At 42.5% G+C, this 16,657-nt stretch overlaps 1 protein-coding gene across 1 annotated transcript in view; it reads right to left on the bottom strand.

The window, feature by feature from the left end:
* tara (SERTA domain-containing protein 2 taranis) overlaps positions 1 to 15,318 on the bottom strand; it is a 35,688-nt gene extending 20,370 nt beyond the window's left edge. Inside the window, exon 1 of the mRNA XM_089260203.1 lies at positions 14,817 to 15,318. Coding sequence (XP_089116329.1) covers positions 14,817 to 14,852 — 36 coding nt within the window. The 5' untranslated portion in view covers positions 14,853 to 15,318. The remainder of the gene's footprint in view (positions 1 to 14,816) is intronic.
* Between the last annotated feature and the right edge of the window lie 1,339 nt (positions 15,319 to 16,657).

Genomic DNA, 16,657 nt, shown 5'->3' with positions numbered 1-16,657 from the left:
TCTAAACGGGGTGCCGCTTGAAACTGAACCTGAACCAATTTCTCGGCATTTGTATTTCGCTTTTGTTTTTATTTCCCCATTGTATCAGCCTCTGCCTCTGCCTTCGCCTCCGCCTCCGCCTCCGCCTCCGCCACTGCTGCTGCGGTTGCCCGATGCGTGCGCCGCTGTCGCCCGTTGGCTCACATGATGTCATTATATTTGGCAAGGCAGAAACCAAACGGGACTCCTTGCAGCCTTTCTACCAAAGTACCCTGTGCCACAAGCCGACAAGTGCATGTTGACCTCTGACTTAATGTTTGTCAGGCGTCCGACAAGTATCTCGATCTCCTATGAGAATCACTGTTGGAATAACAATTGTTCCGAAATGTTTCAATATTGAAATAATGTACGGATTATTGTTGGCATTATTATTATATATGCTATTACTATGTTCATTGACCATATTACTATGCTCGCTTCTAATGCTTATAATGGAAATTTACTAAATATGTACAAATGTATATGTATATCTCTATATTTGATTCCAGTACTGATCTATCATTCTTGTAAGTTTTCCTTTCGTATTAAGATATATGTATAAAGTTTGACATCTAGTTTTGAATAGGATGACTCTGGTCATCATAGAGACATACGTTTATATGTTTATGGCTCCCTTATCCAATATGCCAATTTCATTATATGTCTCATATTGGTACTAGCATAGCATAGTTACTAGCATAGCCCCCAAATGTTCGTATCCCTCCATGTTGCACTTAGCTTCAGGTGTGCTTTGCAAGGTATTTAGCCGTCGGGCATGCAACCTTGCTCCTTGCCATTTTATTTCGTATTTCTTTTTTTTGTAATTTTTGTTTTGTTTTGGTTTTTTTTTAGCCGTGTCGGGTGGTTGTTTAGTTTAATTCGTGACGGCGTCGTTGAGCAGCAAACTTTTCACGTGAGAGTAAAAGCGGCGTCGCCTGGCGCTCTAAACGTTGTCGTCGGCGTCGGTTCGCTAGATGCTGCGCGTTGTCGCAGCCACTGCCACAGCCGCTGTCGACGTCGCCGTCGCTGTTGGCGCCGACGGCGCTGGCGATTTGAATATGTTATGATGTTGCATGCTGCTAACTGGTTTGGTCTATACTCGCGTATTATTCTCTATTGCGTTTACTTCCGAGTTCAATGCAAGCGGTGTTGGCGTTGGCGTCGACGTCGGCGCTGACGTTGACGTTGCCGTTGCTGTTGCCGTTTGATGGTGGCAGCTGCGTTGTGCAACCGCCCACACGCATGTTCATCCAACGCCTCTTGGCGTGTGTGAGTGCGTGTGTGTGTACGTGCAAATATTTTTGCTTTGCCAGCACTTGCACCCACTTAGAGGCAATGGCAACCCCATCGAACCACCTCGCGCCCCCACCCACACAGTGCCCGCTGCGATTTGCCCACATCTGTCTCCATTGAGTGCTAGCCGTTTTGCCGGCACTCTCAAACGCACACACACATGTTGCATCGCTTTTAGATTTAGACGGGTTTTCAGTCACAATAACAACAACAACAACAACAACTACTACTACAACAACTGTAGTAAAAACTTGGGCATAAAAAGCGCGATCGTGTTGCAAAACAGGTGGCAAAGGCAGCGTCCAACCAGGAACCATCCTGCATATTATTTTTATTTTTTCTGCTCACCTCACGACTTGGACTTGTTGCGACTAAAAACCCATTGAAAGTGGTAAGGCATTGTTTTTGTCTTTTTGAGAATGCTACAAATACAACATGGCACACTTCAAATCGCAATAAGTTTGTCCAAATACAACATGCTACAAATACAACATGGCACACTTCAAATCGCAATAAGTTTGTCCAAACTATGGGTAGTAATTAAGCCTTTAAATATATTTCTTATCTCTAATTACTATTCTTATGTAAGAGAGATGATATCATTTAGCTTAGCATTGTATGCACATGTGGAACTCATGTACTGGAAATTGGATAAGCTGATAATTCTATGCTAAAACTGTCTTAAAATTTAGGCATTACTTATTTCGTAATATGCAGGATGATCTCCGGTTGTCGGACACCCACTGCCATGAGAACACATCTGTCCAGTGCATGGATTTTACTGAATATGCATATAATTAGCAGACTTCGGCAGCTAAGGCTTTCAAATGATCCGATCACTCCAAAAGCAGAATGTGTCCTGTTATTACAGGCAAAAGGGGTCAAGATAAGATTATTCTAATTAGCTTTGAATAAAATCTACCATAATTTATTAAACTCTAAATGAATATCATACATATACGTATGTACATATGTAAGTAAATATGTATATACATACATATATATAATTTTTATTTACTATTTACATATAAACCATACTTGTGTACATTTATTATTATACCGATTTAGATGGAATGCTTAAAAGCATTATTCCTTGACTTCGTTAGTTTAATTCATTCATTTTAAGGCTACAACTATTTGGTTCTGCCGCTGAAATGTAAAGTTCCATTAACTATTTTACTTAAGTTTAAAAACTATTTGACTATTAAACCAACAATTTAGAATATTGGTCATAGAAATTCAGCCTAAGGCAGCCCGTATTCTTATGTAACGTTAAATAAGTAGTTTCAAATACTCATACCTTTGTACTATATATTCATATCTACATATGTATACATACATATATAGATGTACATATGTATGTATGTAAGCTCATTCTTAGTTAATTTTCGATTCCAATAGTAATTTGAAAGTCTTCTGTAACTATTTTTGGAATCAAGATTTTGAAAATTCGCAATGATTCCACCATTTTTTTTTCATTCAATCTATTCTTTGTAATATATGTACATAAATACATACATACATACATATATGCTCATACACATGCATACATATATTTCTTTTTGACTCTATAGAGGACTTTCTTCAGATTATGAAAGTAGGTCTCGTTATCTTAAATTTTGCGAAAAATTCGCAAATCTCAACCAAATGATGATAAGACAACTTGTGCTTTTAAGGCACACGAATTCTCAGAATGAATAGAACCTAAGAATTCTGAATATGAAACAGAAATATTGTAAACGTATTATATAAGTTCTATCTTTTACTATCTATCTTTTACTCATGTAGTAATATTCGGAAGTCAGGCGCAAGTCTTTCATAACACATACATATCTAGATACATATGTACATACTATCTTTATATTGCATGTTATGTCTTTGGGCTTTCCCCAAGTGCAACGTAACAATGCGACCCATCAACCTGTTGAGGAGGCAGCTCTGACCTGACCAGCTGAACAAAGCACTACCAACTGATACTGATAAGAGGAGCATTCAGAGTCAAACAGGAAACAATTGCGGTTGCCAACGCACAGTATTATAGAGAGAGGAGCCAGGAACAATCAGCGAGAGTAGGAAAACAAACATTGGCACAGCTTGAACGGCAATCGAACCCATAGAGAACACGTTCCAAGCAGCGGCTGCACTTGTTCGAGAGCGAACCACTCGATCTCAAAATCTCGATCGATCGCCTTCCCGTTCATTTCCGCTTTGCTAGATTATTTTTCGCAGCAGAAGCAGCAGCAGCAGCAGCAGCAGTAGCAGCAAGCGGCAACAATAACAGAGAGATACTCGTAAACATTGCCATTTGAACAAAGATAAAAGGCGCTCAATTGGAACCGAGACGCAAACACACAGCGATCATCGGAGCAAAATGAAAAAATATTACACCTGATTGCCTTGAAAAACCGAAATCAAAACAAAGCAAAATCAAATGTACGGCGAAAAACGTACGTACATGCCCACATAAACATGTTAATGTGTGTGTGTGCGTATTTGCGGCGACGGCGACGTTGAGGCAATCAAACAGAAAACCGATCAGCCAACATGTTCTAACTGCGTCGCCAACATCGCTGCTAAATAAATGCCTGTCGCTCTCTGCTCTCTGCCGCAACATACAGCATCCAGCCACTTCCTACTTCAACTAGAAAAAGCTGCGCTCAGCTGTGCCAAAGACGACAGCAAGTTTTCAAAGCTCAATTGCTTGTGTTGTGTGTGGCGGCGACGGCGGCACACAAAATTGCAGAGAAATTCCTTTGGCTTAATTAGCCTCTTTCGTTCGAGGCGAAAATATTTTCAACTGAGCAACGCAAGAAAGCGGCACAGCGAGCAAAGCAGCGACAGCTAAGCAACAACAACAATAGCTACAATAACTACAACAATACAAGAGCGGACAGTGGGCAGGAGGGTAAAAACAACTCAGAGCTCAGCTCAGAGCGGCTCAGCGCTGCAGCGCACAAATGAAACCAGTTTAGTTCATTTCGTTTCGTTTCGTTCATTAATTCAAAATTTCCATTTGAAACTTTTTTGTGTTTGTGTGTGTGTGTGTGTGTGTGTGTTCCGACTCTGGCTCTGGCACTGGCTCCGCTCTGCCGCAGTCGTTGCTGCCAATGCCCATGCTCTCTGCCCTCTTGTCCCTCTTCTCTTCTTGCTCAACGTCATCGTCATAATCAGAGTTTTAACATTTTATGTACAGTGAGCTACAGTCGGCACTCGAGTTGTTGTGCATAGCGTGCACACAACGTCGATACAACACACAGCATTATTTTCAGGCAGTTCTCACTGTATATACATAGACTTCATACCCTCTCGCACACAAGCACACACACACATATGTATATGCATATATACAGAGAGCCGGAGCCAGAGCTCGTTTCGTTGGAACGACGCGACGTTCGGTCGCTCGTTCGTTCGTTCGCTCGGCTGCCTCTCCCACAATCGCAACGCAATTGACTCACACTGCTGCCTTTGTTATATACACATAACCTACAAAAATATATATGTATGTATGTAGCTACGGCTCTGGCTTTGGCTCTGGCTCTGGTACGAGTGGCGAGTAAATGCGATACGATATTTGTGCGGCGCATCGTGTGCGCTGTCAGGCGGTTCGTCGTTGTGAAGGGGATTTAAGAGCAGGGGACGGGGCCGGGGCCGGGGCAGGCAGGCAAGCAGGCTGGCTGGCAGACAGGCGGCATAACATCAGCAGCAGCGCAGCAAAATAAGTACATAGGGTTGTCAAGCATTCAAAATGCCTTCGGCATTGAATTCACATTGTAGGCGTCGATGATATGGACTTTGTAAATTTCATGTTAACCAGAATATATTTTTCTTTTATGATTAATTTAGATACTCGCATTTTGTAGTTTTGTTAGCTTGTAAATGATACTACATAACAAAATATACTTGTAACAAATAAAAACAGAAAATTGTAATAAATACATTTCTATTAATAATGATATATGCATTTGTATGTAATATTTGAAAACATATACTTTAATATTTCCGTGAAGAGTGAAATCTAACAGAAAATGAATAGAAAAATATCTCTTAAGTTAGCAAAATACTTGACAACCCTGTTACTATCGAGTTTTGTATGTCTGTACATGCGCTGACGCTGTCACGGCCTCTGCCTCTACCTCCGCCTCCGCTTTTTTCTTCTTCCACTAACTCTGCCTGTGCCTGTGCTCTGCCTGTACTGTGCTGTGCTGTGCCTTTGCCATTGCCTCATGCCTTGCCGTCGCTTGCCTGACTGACTGACGCTTGCCTCGGCGCGTATGTGGGAACGAAATAATACCTATAAAAAATTCTTTTTTCTCTCGGTTTTTTGCTGCTGCTGTGCTGCTGCTTTTGCTGCTACGACAACGAAAAAGAGAAAGACTTGTGGGTAGAAAACCAACAAAGTAAGACTATAAACTACGGAGCAGAGCGCACAACGACAAGGGCCTGGACCGGCTGCGGGGGTGCTTGCCATAGGGGTAGATGAGAGGGGTTGGCGGCGGCAACAGCAAACAAAAATTTAAGATACTTTTTCGTTTGAATGGATGTGCAGCAGCAGCAGCAGCAGCGGCTCTGGATGCGAGATCTGTTAGCTCTTAGCTCTGGCTGCTGCAAACATGTTGAAATGAAATTGGTGAACGATGGCGGCGACGACGACGTTGCTGGCCGAGTGCCGGTTCGGGTAATGGGCTTCTGCCACCGGGGGTGGCGGCCAAGTATTTGGCAGATTTTGCTATTACAGTTTGCTACTTGAGTGTGTGTGCGTGTGTGTGTGTGCTGCTGCTGATGTTGTTGCTCGCCGTCGCATCCGAAAAACTTTAAACATGTTCGGCTGCTGCTGTGTGCTAGTTATTCGAAAATATCACTAAAATGCTGCAGGTTCGTCGCAGATGAATGTGGAACGGAACGCCAGCCGCCAACAGACGCGGACGACCCGAGCCCCGAGACAACAGACCGAAAAACCAGAGACCAGACCGGACAGAGAGACCAGCTGTTGGCCTTGTGCTGTTAATGCTTTGCAGTTGCTCTATAGCTGTAGCTCTAGCTGTGGCTGTGCCTGTGGCTGCCTTTGTATCTGGCATTATTTTTGGAGATGTCGGCGTCGTCGTCGTCGTCGTCGTCGTCATCGGCGCGATGTCTGTTGTTGTCGTTGTTTCTGCCCCTCTGATGGATGACTCGACACAACGCTTGACTCGCCTCGCCTCGATTCCAATCGACTCAACTCGACTCGACACTCGAGTTAAAAATTATCAAAACAACAAAATGTGTATGCGATTGGCTATTTTCGCTCTGCTGTTTTGGATATTTCAGTCTGTTGAAACGATCGTGCGTTTGTCTATCGGCCCGACCTATAGCATTCCAGTTGGAGGCGGCAACGCAGATCGCTGATGAGTGCAATCAGGTGCACAAATACATATATCGTATTGAGAAAATTGACTAAAATGTTAAAATACATAGATGTAGCCAAAAGTATTCATAACTAGCATATACGTAGGCCTATATTTAAGTGTCTGAAAAAAACATGACATGACACACAAAGTTGCTGAAGTGACCTAGTCACAATGGGCTTATGAGCTCGGTATCATTAATCTATTATTATCTCTGCCGGGTAGGTTTCCATTGTAATTTTATGGGAATATGCTAAATGGGCCAAATTAGTATTTAGTCGAACTGATATACGAAAGGATAAACTTACATATAATTCTATAGTTAACCGAAAAGTTCATATGTCCCATAATCTAATTTACCTAAAATTTTGAAAACAATAAATTTTCAATTTACAATGGTTTCTGGAATAACAATTAATTTAGATACATATATTCAAATAAAATACCAATTAGGAATTAACTCTATATATAAGTTAATAAAAAATATAATAGAGAATGGAATGGAAGTATTAAGAATTCTCATCTACTTCAGCAAGCTAATGACAGTCAGGAGAACCTAAGGCTAAGTTACTTAACCCCCTCGTATTTTAAGCCCTGAATGGAGCACACAGATCCTCTTTGGTGTGTATCCTTGTTTTGTGTCTCGATTTTAATTTCCAATACTCAAGCCAGCTACTGTTCTATTCCCATTCTGATTGCCTGTCCTGCATATCCCAGGCGGATTAGTGTTGGCCAACAGCAAAAGCTTGTGACCAGCAACAACTTTATTCTGCAGTTGTGAGCAGCAACAGCAACAGCAGCAGCAGCTGCAGCAGTAGCTTTGATGATTTTACAGTTGCCATACCAGTTGCCAATTACGCTCCTTTGATGCACTCTTACACATATGACCGACCACCCACTCCAGCTGCTCTCTCTCTCCCACTCACTCTCTCTCTCTCTCTGTCTTTGGCTCTGGTCGTGGTTTATGTCCACCAGCAGCAGCAACAGCAGCAGCAGCGTATTATGTTGCGCTCCACTCGAACGAAGAAATGCGATTGCCGATTGAGGTTATAATGGATTTCGACAGTCCAAGCTGTGCCAGTAACGGCGACGACGACGGCGACGTCGCTGCCTCTGCCTCAGCTCGCTGCAGCTGGCAATGCACCGCAGTTTCTTGCATTTTACTTTATGGGTACGTTCGTTGTTCCTTTTTGCGCTTATTAGTTTAATTTGTTTACGCCGCTGTTGCTGTCTCAGTGGCCTGCAACGGGATGCGGATGCTGGCTGCTGGCTGCTGGCAGCGAGCTCCATTCAGCTTGTTGTTGTTTTGCTTAACTCCTTATTGCATGCAACATGCTGTCGAGTTGCTGTTGCTGTTGTTGCGGCGAACTCACGAGTGCGCGAGTGCTCTTGTCGCGCTCGCCTTGCCTTGCCTCTCTCTCTTTGTGGGCCAAAAAATACTTCAAACAAGTTCGAATTCGCGACGTTGTCGTCGTCGTCGTCGTCATCGTGCAAGGTGCATTACCAATCCGATTATGTGAGTGTGTGTGTGTGTGTGTGTGTGCACGCTTGCATTTGCATATGCAAAATATTTAGTGTGGCAACAGGGATGCCGATGCTGACGCTGCCGTTGACGCTGACGCAGACGACAACGGCGACTGCAAAGTCGCGCAGCATCAGCCGAAAAATCTCAGACAGAGTCACATGTTGCATTCGACTTTAATTTATGCTGATTGCTCTGCACTTGCACATGCTAGCTCTTGCTCTCGCTCTCCCGCTCGCACTCACACTCGCGCACTCACATTCGCATTTTTGCTAGACCTCTTTATGGCTTTTGTATAAGTTTACAGTTGAAGCTATCAATGTCAACAGGCAGAGACGCTGACGGCGACAGCGACGCAAGCATTGACGCTGACAGACAGGTAGCCACCGTCATCGGCTCAGCAGGGGTAGGAAGTTGAAGGTCGTTCGTTCTCAGACAAACATATACATACGCACACAAACACACACACACATACACACAGCACTCCAACATACAAAACACGCTCACACTCATATTTATTTATTACTTTTTATGTTGTTTTAATGATGACGACGGCAACGTCCGTCTCTGCTCTACTTCTCGTCTGCTCTACGCGTATGTGCATCTCTGTCTAGCACATGAGTCGCGCCAGCCTTTGCTCCTCTGAGCGTTGGCTGCGATTATTTCGGGTTATTAAACCAACCACAACAGCAACAGCAGCCAAAGCAACAACAACAACAACAACTGCGACAGCCACTTGCAGTTTTTGAATTGCTGATTAATTTTATTGCCTTTGCCTTGTTGTAATTGTAATGATAAATTCGTTTTTTCGGTTTTTGTTTTGATCACTGGTTTCGCGTGCCGCCACTACAGCATTGCTTCTCCTCTGCTCACGCCCCTTCGCCCACACTTGCCGTCTCTCTCTACCTATCTCTCTCTCACTCTCTCGCTACACGTGACGCTATGTTGGGTGGCTGGTTGTGCTTGTGCTTTGCTTTGCCTTTTGGACAATGTCTGCCAACGCCGTCTATAATTTATTAATTGTGCTCAGAACAGCGACGACGACGTCGACGTCGACAGTGACTGCGGCGTCGTTGCCGATGCCGTTACCTCTGCCGCGGCTGCTGCTGCTGCTGTCGTTGCCTTTTTTGTTTTGATACGCGATTTCGTGCGCCACGGCGTATGAATGGCAAGTGGTTAAGGAGGTGGGCGCGGGCCTGGAAACGAGTTGCAGTTGCAGTTGCGATGCCGCCTCTTAACAGCTAGCTCCTTACAGGGGCAACAGCAGCAGCAACAACAACAACAACAACAGTATCAGCAACAATGGAACAGCTGTTAAGTATCGCACTGCCACAACATGAAGGCTGGCAAATGAGGTTATGTTTGCATAGTGGCCAAATCATGATTAATGCAACATGCAACAGCGGCGCCTTTGCTTGAAGCTTGCTGTGTATTAAATAATATAAATATAATGTCAAAAAACTCTATTGACCTCAGTAGCAGCACGACAGAGAGTAAAGCAAATAACTAATATATTTAAAATTCAAGGTCTTAGATCTTAGTGGTTCGCTAAACTTTGCTCCATCCGCAAGTCAAATAGTCAGATATGTGTAGAGGAAGTCTTCACTCTATAAGTTCTCCTCTATAGGTAAACTTCAGTTCCATATCATCGCCAATCTCTAAATAGAATGTTTATTTTCCTTAGTCCTTAAAAGATCTGTTTATGTCTTAGCATACTAGAGCTATAATATTTATCAACAGGAATGATTGAAAAATTGTCTAATATCAATAAAATGGGATTGTTGACCATGGTCTTTTCAGCTCAATCATTTTAAAGCTGTTCGTATCGAGTCAATAACTTGGCGGGTTTGATTTGTCATTTAATAGAGAAACAAAATTACGTATGGGCCGGCGGTTCGTTCGATTCGATTTCGTTTGACAATTTGAATGGTTTTTCTCACGCTAAGCAGCGCGGCTGGCGTTGACAGCGACTGAGACAGCGATAGCGGCAGTGGCAGCGACGTCGACGACGACGTCTGTGGCGCCGGCTTGTCTTTTATTCATTCATGCCTCGGCCTCTCGTTGTTCACTCGTTTGTTTGTTTGTGTGCTTTTCATTCATATTTATTTATTTAGCTAATAATATAAGTCAAATCGAAATTATTTATGATACCGGCATCGCAATCGACGTCGACGTCGACGCTGACATCGCCGTTGCTGTTAGCGTCGGCGACCCGGTCACGGAACGAGGGCCAAGCCATCTGTATGTGCTTGAATTTTTTATTTATTTTATTATTATTATCATTATTCTTTTTTTTTTTTCTGTTTTGATCGCTATGTAAATGGCTGTGAGATGATTTTTATTGTTTTATTGCTCTTGGCATTTAGCTGGGCAGCTCACTGCTATTATTGGTTGTTGTTGTTGTTGTTGATGTAGTCGTAGTATTAGTAGTAAGCTATCAGGGAGGGAATATTTCATTGACTGCGATGGCTACGACGACTGTGAAATTCGAGCAGTGCCAATTGTTGATTCGGGGACACCCATTCAATGAGTCTGTTCAGCACAGTGAATCCAATTAGATGTCAGTTTCGAATTTTACAGGAGTTATTCTATGTAGCTTGCGTTTGGCTTTAAAATGCTTGCATTCAGAGTAGCTTGATTTGACTTTATATAAATATTATATAAAACGATTATTCTAAAGCCCACTCTCAATTAGACCGATGTATGTACAAATGTATGTGTCGGATTGCGCACGCTAATTGGTCCAACTAAGCAAAGAAACTCTTTCATTTCAGCTTTATTTAATCTGTTCTTTACCTTTTCAATGAGTTTACAGAGTGAAAAGGATTCGAGCGGCGTAAGCAATCAAAGATTGGGGAATCCCTTTTAGCTGCTATGAATTATGTACTCAAGTACCCACACACACTCATACACAGCACATACACTTGCGCGTATGTATGTATATTAGAGCGTGTGGCAAATGCCAAAAGAATTAGCGAGTGCCGAAGCGGCCTGACAACAAAGTCATTCAGAGTCATTCAGTCAGTCAGTCAGTCAGCTGCTGCCTCTGCCTCTGCCGCCGTCGCTGTCGCCGCAACGGCAATTTTGCTTTTATGTATTTTCTCTTGATTAGAAACTGCAAAGCAAAACAAAAAACCGGAAAAAGGGTTATTTTTTATTGCTTACTTTGGCCTCCATCGTTCGACGCTGCCGTCACCATGTCTCCCACTGTGTGTGTGTTTGTGTGCGTCTGTATGTGTGCTGTATTTTCTTCTTAACTTTTGGCGATTCGCCTTTTTTTTTATTATTGTCGCCGACTGCGCCGTCGCTAACTGCGCTGCTTGCGCTGACGTCGCTGTTGAGCTTTTAGCATTTTAAATTGACGTTTATTATGCGCATTTATTGTTGTAGCTGCTGCTTGTGTTTTTTTTTTTCTTTTTTTGGTGTACTCAACATGTTGTGCGAGTATCTCTCCTTGTTGTTGTCATCGTCTCGCGTGGCGCTGCTCGTTTCTTTAGTTTGTTTTGGTTTTTAATTTAATCGTTTTTGTACCCCCCGCACCGCGTCCCATTGTCAACGCTATCGTTATTGCTCTTGTTATTGTTGTTGTTGTTGCTGTTGCTGTTGCTGTAGTTGTCGTCGCCGTTAAATGTGTTTAGCACGTGCTGCCTGACCGGCCTCTCTAGTCTCAGCTGTTGCCGTTGCTGTTGTTATTGCTGTCGCTGCTGTGGCTGTTCGTTTTGCTTTTGCCCTTTTGTGTCTGCTCTTGATGCTTATTAGCGAGTGCCATTCAATTCTCACTCCTCACTCCGTTTGCTCACTCGCTCATTCATAGTACTGCTATGTATGTAAACACATACAAACATACGTGCGCCTTCCTGTATGTGTGTGTGTGTGTGTGTGAGTGTGTTGCTGTTGCGGCAGGTTGCTACGCCTGACGCTGTCACTGCTTAGAAACAAGTGGCCAATAAATTATGGCCGGCCGCAAAGAGCAGCCCCCCATTATTATTGCCCATTGAAAGCCTAATGGTAAATACACATAAAACCGTTAAATGCCCTTATATGTACATGTATACTTTTTTATGTGCGTATTTGTGCGGCTGGCTAAAAAAAAAAGAAAGAAGGGTTCTGCTGCGGCTGCAGCTGTTTGGTTTTTTATGGCACGGAAACTGACCTAAGCTATGCAAAAGCGGGAGGCATTTGCATGAGCGACCCGGCCACAGGCACCGATAATGAAATGTGCTCCATCTCCATTGGGGTGTGAGAGCTGACGGCGCGTCGTCTCCCGCCGTCGGCGTCGGCGTCGGCGTCGCCGTCGCTGTTGCTGTTGCTGTTCAATGCCCAAGCGCAAGTCATGCTTGTTACAATATACATATACATATTTAAGCGAGCATATGTATGTGCTTATGAGTGTGTATATGTGTGTGTGTGCACTTTGTTGTGGTTGCCTGTCACTGTGTCAAGGACAAGTGGCATCTTTGTTTATGACCACTTTAGAAATCAGCCAAGCCAACTTCCCTAATCAACTTTGTTCGCTTTATTCCAGCCGAAGTTCATTCAACTTGTGGCATATGCTTAAAGATACTTATGTACATATGTACATACATATAGATGTATGTATGTGCTTATCTATGTATGTGATTATAAACAAAATACCTAGTTCTTATATTTGATACAAATCAAGATAAGCATTGTCGGATTCGAATCTATAACACATATTGAGCGATTTATCATAAGTGTCACCATTGTTATCGATTTACCCTCAAACGAAATTAGTGGACTTAATTACATCAGTCAAACATCGGAGTATGTTTGATCCTTAACGGTGTAGTTTACTTAACTATGTCTGAGTAATATGCATAAGTATGTATGTATGTACATACATACATGTGTACGTACCCATATTCGCATTGGATCACAACTATGCTTGACTTTAGCTACAGTTGATGGAGTTTTCTGTTTTATTTGTGTTTATTTTCGACAAGTTGGGAGTCTACAAAGATCTTTAAACCCACTTTTGGGCTATCGTGAACTGAGAAATATAGCGAAATGTATGTGGGTAAAATGGGAAATTATTAAATGGCATTTTGTAGCTCAAAAAGTTATACGAAGTGAATTAATTTGGAAATCATGAGTATGTTATCCTAGGTATTTGGATAATTCCAAATAACTGTAAATTATCATTATCAGAAAGAAATTGCTTTACTGTATTACTATAATATATGTATGAATATGTAATATTTAACAATATATAATACATATACCACATATTCTAATTTGTATACGTAATATTTCTGTGAATCTAGGGTGAATGGAATGGTATTTTCAGTATACTATAAGTGTGAATACATCTATCCATATGCTTATATTCCCATTCTAAGTATGTCTAGTAAGTCTAGAATCCTAAGCAGGCTTGTGTGTAAGGTTGACTACTACAAAATGTGTCCATAACCAATCGAATATCTAGGGAGGTGAAGAACCAAAAAATGCCATTATAAGATAGATTTGGTTAATGAAAATTGGTAGGTAACCAAAATATAAAAGTCGCAATCCTAACTCATTGAGCTGCTATTAAGTATAAGTTCCTAATACCACATATGCATATAGAGTCAAGATATAATATTGCGTACTTAAGACTCAGATGCCGCACATGGCAAAGTTGCAGATGCTGACATTTAAATGCCAATGTATGTGTGGTATACGCGTGTGGGTGTGCGTGTGTGTGTGTGTGTGTGTGTGTGTGTGTGTAGACAGTGCCTACACCCCCTGACCCCGACCCGATTTACGGCCTACACACACACATACATTGGCCATCCTCCATTTGCCGTTCCACACAGCCCACGGCCCACGGCCCCGCAGCGCACCACACCGCCCCGCAGCGCACCACCTCGTTCAGTGCAGTGCATAGCACGCACACAATGGGCGACGTATGACATTTTTGCAGTTTTTGTTTTGCTCGCCGGCTTCGGCAATGCGGTGCCACCCCCAGTTGGCGCTGGCTCGCTGGCCCCGCACAGCCCCTGAACATTCCACGGTCGCACCTCATCGAAAACTTTCATTTAATTGCTGAGAAGAACAAGCAAAAACAAGTTGAAAGAAAAGAAAAAAATATTTGCCGTTGGCTTTTGTTTACATTGCTTCGATTGTGCCTCGACATGGGAATGAAGAAGCATGGGTGAATGGTGAATGGCGAACGAATGGAGGAATGAGCATGCGAATTGATAGTGATGTTGACTGCGACGGCAACAGCGACGTCAGCAGCGACGCATGCTATGCGTGTCTGCCTGCTGAGTGGCTACGTGATGCGTGCCAACGTCTTTTCCTCTTCCACGTTGCCCTCTCCCCTCCTCCATCACCCTGGCCGAGCAGCTGTGCCCATTGGCATTCCCCAAATGGCTTTTCAATTGCCTCGACCGGTAAACGCACACCAACGAAGAAGCGCAGACAAAGCGTAAACGCTGCTGAAGCTCAATAATCAAAACAAAAGAACTAAACTATCGCATCATTATCATCAGTGAGGCAAAAGCTACTCCTTCCAGGGTTGCTGTGTGTATGCGTGCATGAGTGTGTGTGTGTGTGTGTGTGTGTGTGTGTGATCATTGACTAAGGATCAGGTTACTCACGTTGCTCGCTTCAGTCCACATTTTCATTGTTTTCATTGCAGGTAATTGGGGGAATTCCTTGGCTATAATAATTCTTTTGATTTTTGGCGCCTTTTATTTTGTAGCTGCTTCTCCAGTTGTTAACGGTGTTGTTGTTGTTGGCAGATTAGCTGATTGGGGCAGCAGGTGCAGCAGGTCCCTCTAGTGCGGCCTCTGCTGCTGCAGTTGGTAGTAACAGTTCCACATTTTGAATGCACAACTAACCGAACAACGCTCGATATCAAAAATGTTCTATGAAATTTCGCACTAGGCGCGTAAATGAAATTGAAGTGATTCGCTTTGGCTTTGGCGCTTTATCAGAATTTTACGTATTTTTTGTCGTTGGCCGCGCTGTAGTCGTCGTAGTTGTCGTTGTCGGTGTCGCTGTGTTGTCTTCTTGTGCGAAGTGCAGAGTTCGTACTGAATTGCTTTGGACCAGGCCAACAAGCAGTCAGGCAAAGCAGGCAAGTCAGCCAGCCAACTAGTCAGCCAGTGTTGCCCTCGTGCCGAGCCGAATCAAATAGCGAGCAGCGAGCGACGAGCCTCAAACTCGTCGGCAACCCTGTCACATGCGCACATTAGTTGTTGCTGCTGCTGCTGTTGCTGTGATTATTGTTGTTGCCTTCTCTGCCTGTGAATTTTCCGATTCGCCTTTTCAGTTGCTCCGTGGAAAGCTGCCAGGCGGGCCACACCAGCTGCCAGGGAGCGTGCGTGCGGCAACGTAGCCACTAAACCCAAACCCAAGCTCGAACTCAAACCCAAACCCAGACCCAAAACATCACATGGAGCATGGAACGCAGAGCAGGCATGACTCTGGCTCTGGCAATGGCTATGACTCTGAGTGTGGCTCTGGCTCGTATATTATGAGTCGATAGCGCCTCCCCTTTCCCACCCATCCCTACACACATTGACAGTTTAACTATTTCAGTGCATGGCAAACAAAGGCGGCGTTAGCATGGTTATGTTGTTGGCTCCTTTTATAAGGTCGATAATTCTGAATGCTGCGTAACGGCTTTAATCGACGCGACATACTTGGCACTAATATAAAAGTTATCGATAAACATATTGAGACCTATCGATAAATGATCGTTGGGCTGTTAAAGTCTACACTTATAGACGATCTACAGGATCACTAGCTTTTTATTTTATTTGATATATTAGATGGATATTGTTAGATCTAGATAGATATCGATCTATCACTTTAGGGAGCATCCACATTGATATACAAATGCTAGAAAGTAAAATTGATAAATTTATTTATACGCGATTATACCTGAAAAAAAAGTTATATATATAGAACAATCCTAAGTATAATAAAATTATAAAAAAAAATAATATTTATACATACGAGCTATTTTCTATTGAATTATCAGACAATTTTTTCGATTCGAAAAAAGAAAACAAAATGTTTTGTTTATAAATAAATAATTCCAAAAAACATTATATCAATATTACAACAATCAATTCGAATGGACAGAATAAATAAAAAATAGTAGATACAATAAATAATTGAGGTTTGTTTTCTAGGAATAAAATTTACAAAATTTTGAAAATAAATAATAAATTTTGAAAAAACAAAATGATCAACATAATAATGATAATACTCTTCAAAAATCATTTACAGTTAAAGTAAATAAAACATGAAAGTAAATAACATGAAAATCGAAAAACGACATAAACAAGAAAGTAAAATTGTGAGATAATATTTGTAAAATATATTCAATACTTTCGTATTTAAATAAAGCTCAAAGTTGTTGCTCGCATAATCGGAAAAATAATCGTTTCACATGCTCAGATCTGCGTCAACTGATCTTGACAAACAG

The sequence above is a fragment of the Drosophila navojoa genome, chromosome 2 (genome assembly GCF_054131105.1).
Source record: "Drosophila navojoa isolate 15081-1374.11 chromosome 2, UAZ_NAV_1.0, whole genome shotgun sequence".
Taxonomy (NCBI): Eukaryota; Metazoa; Arthropoda; class Insecta; order Diptera; family Drosophilidae; genus Drosophila; species Drosophila navojoa.
The sequence above is the reverse complement of the archived record's forward strand: the minus strand, read 5'-3'. Positions and strand labels throughout refer to the sequence as shown.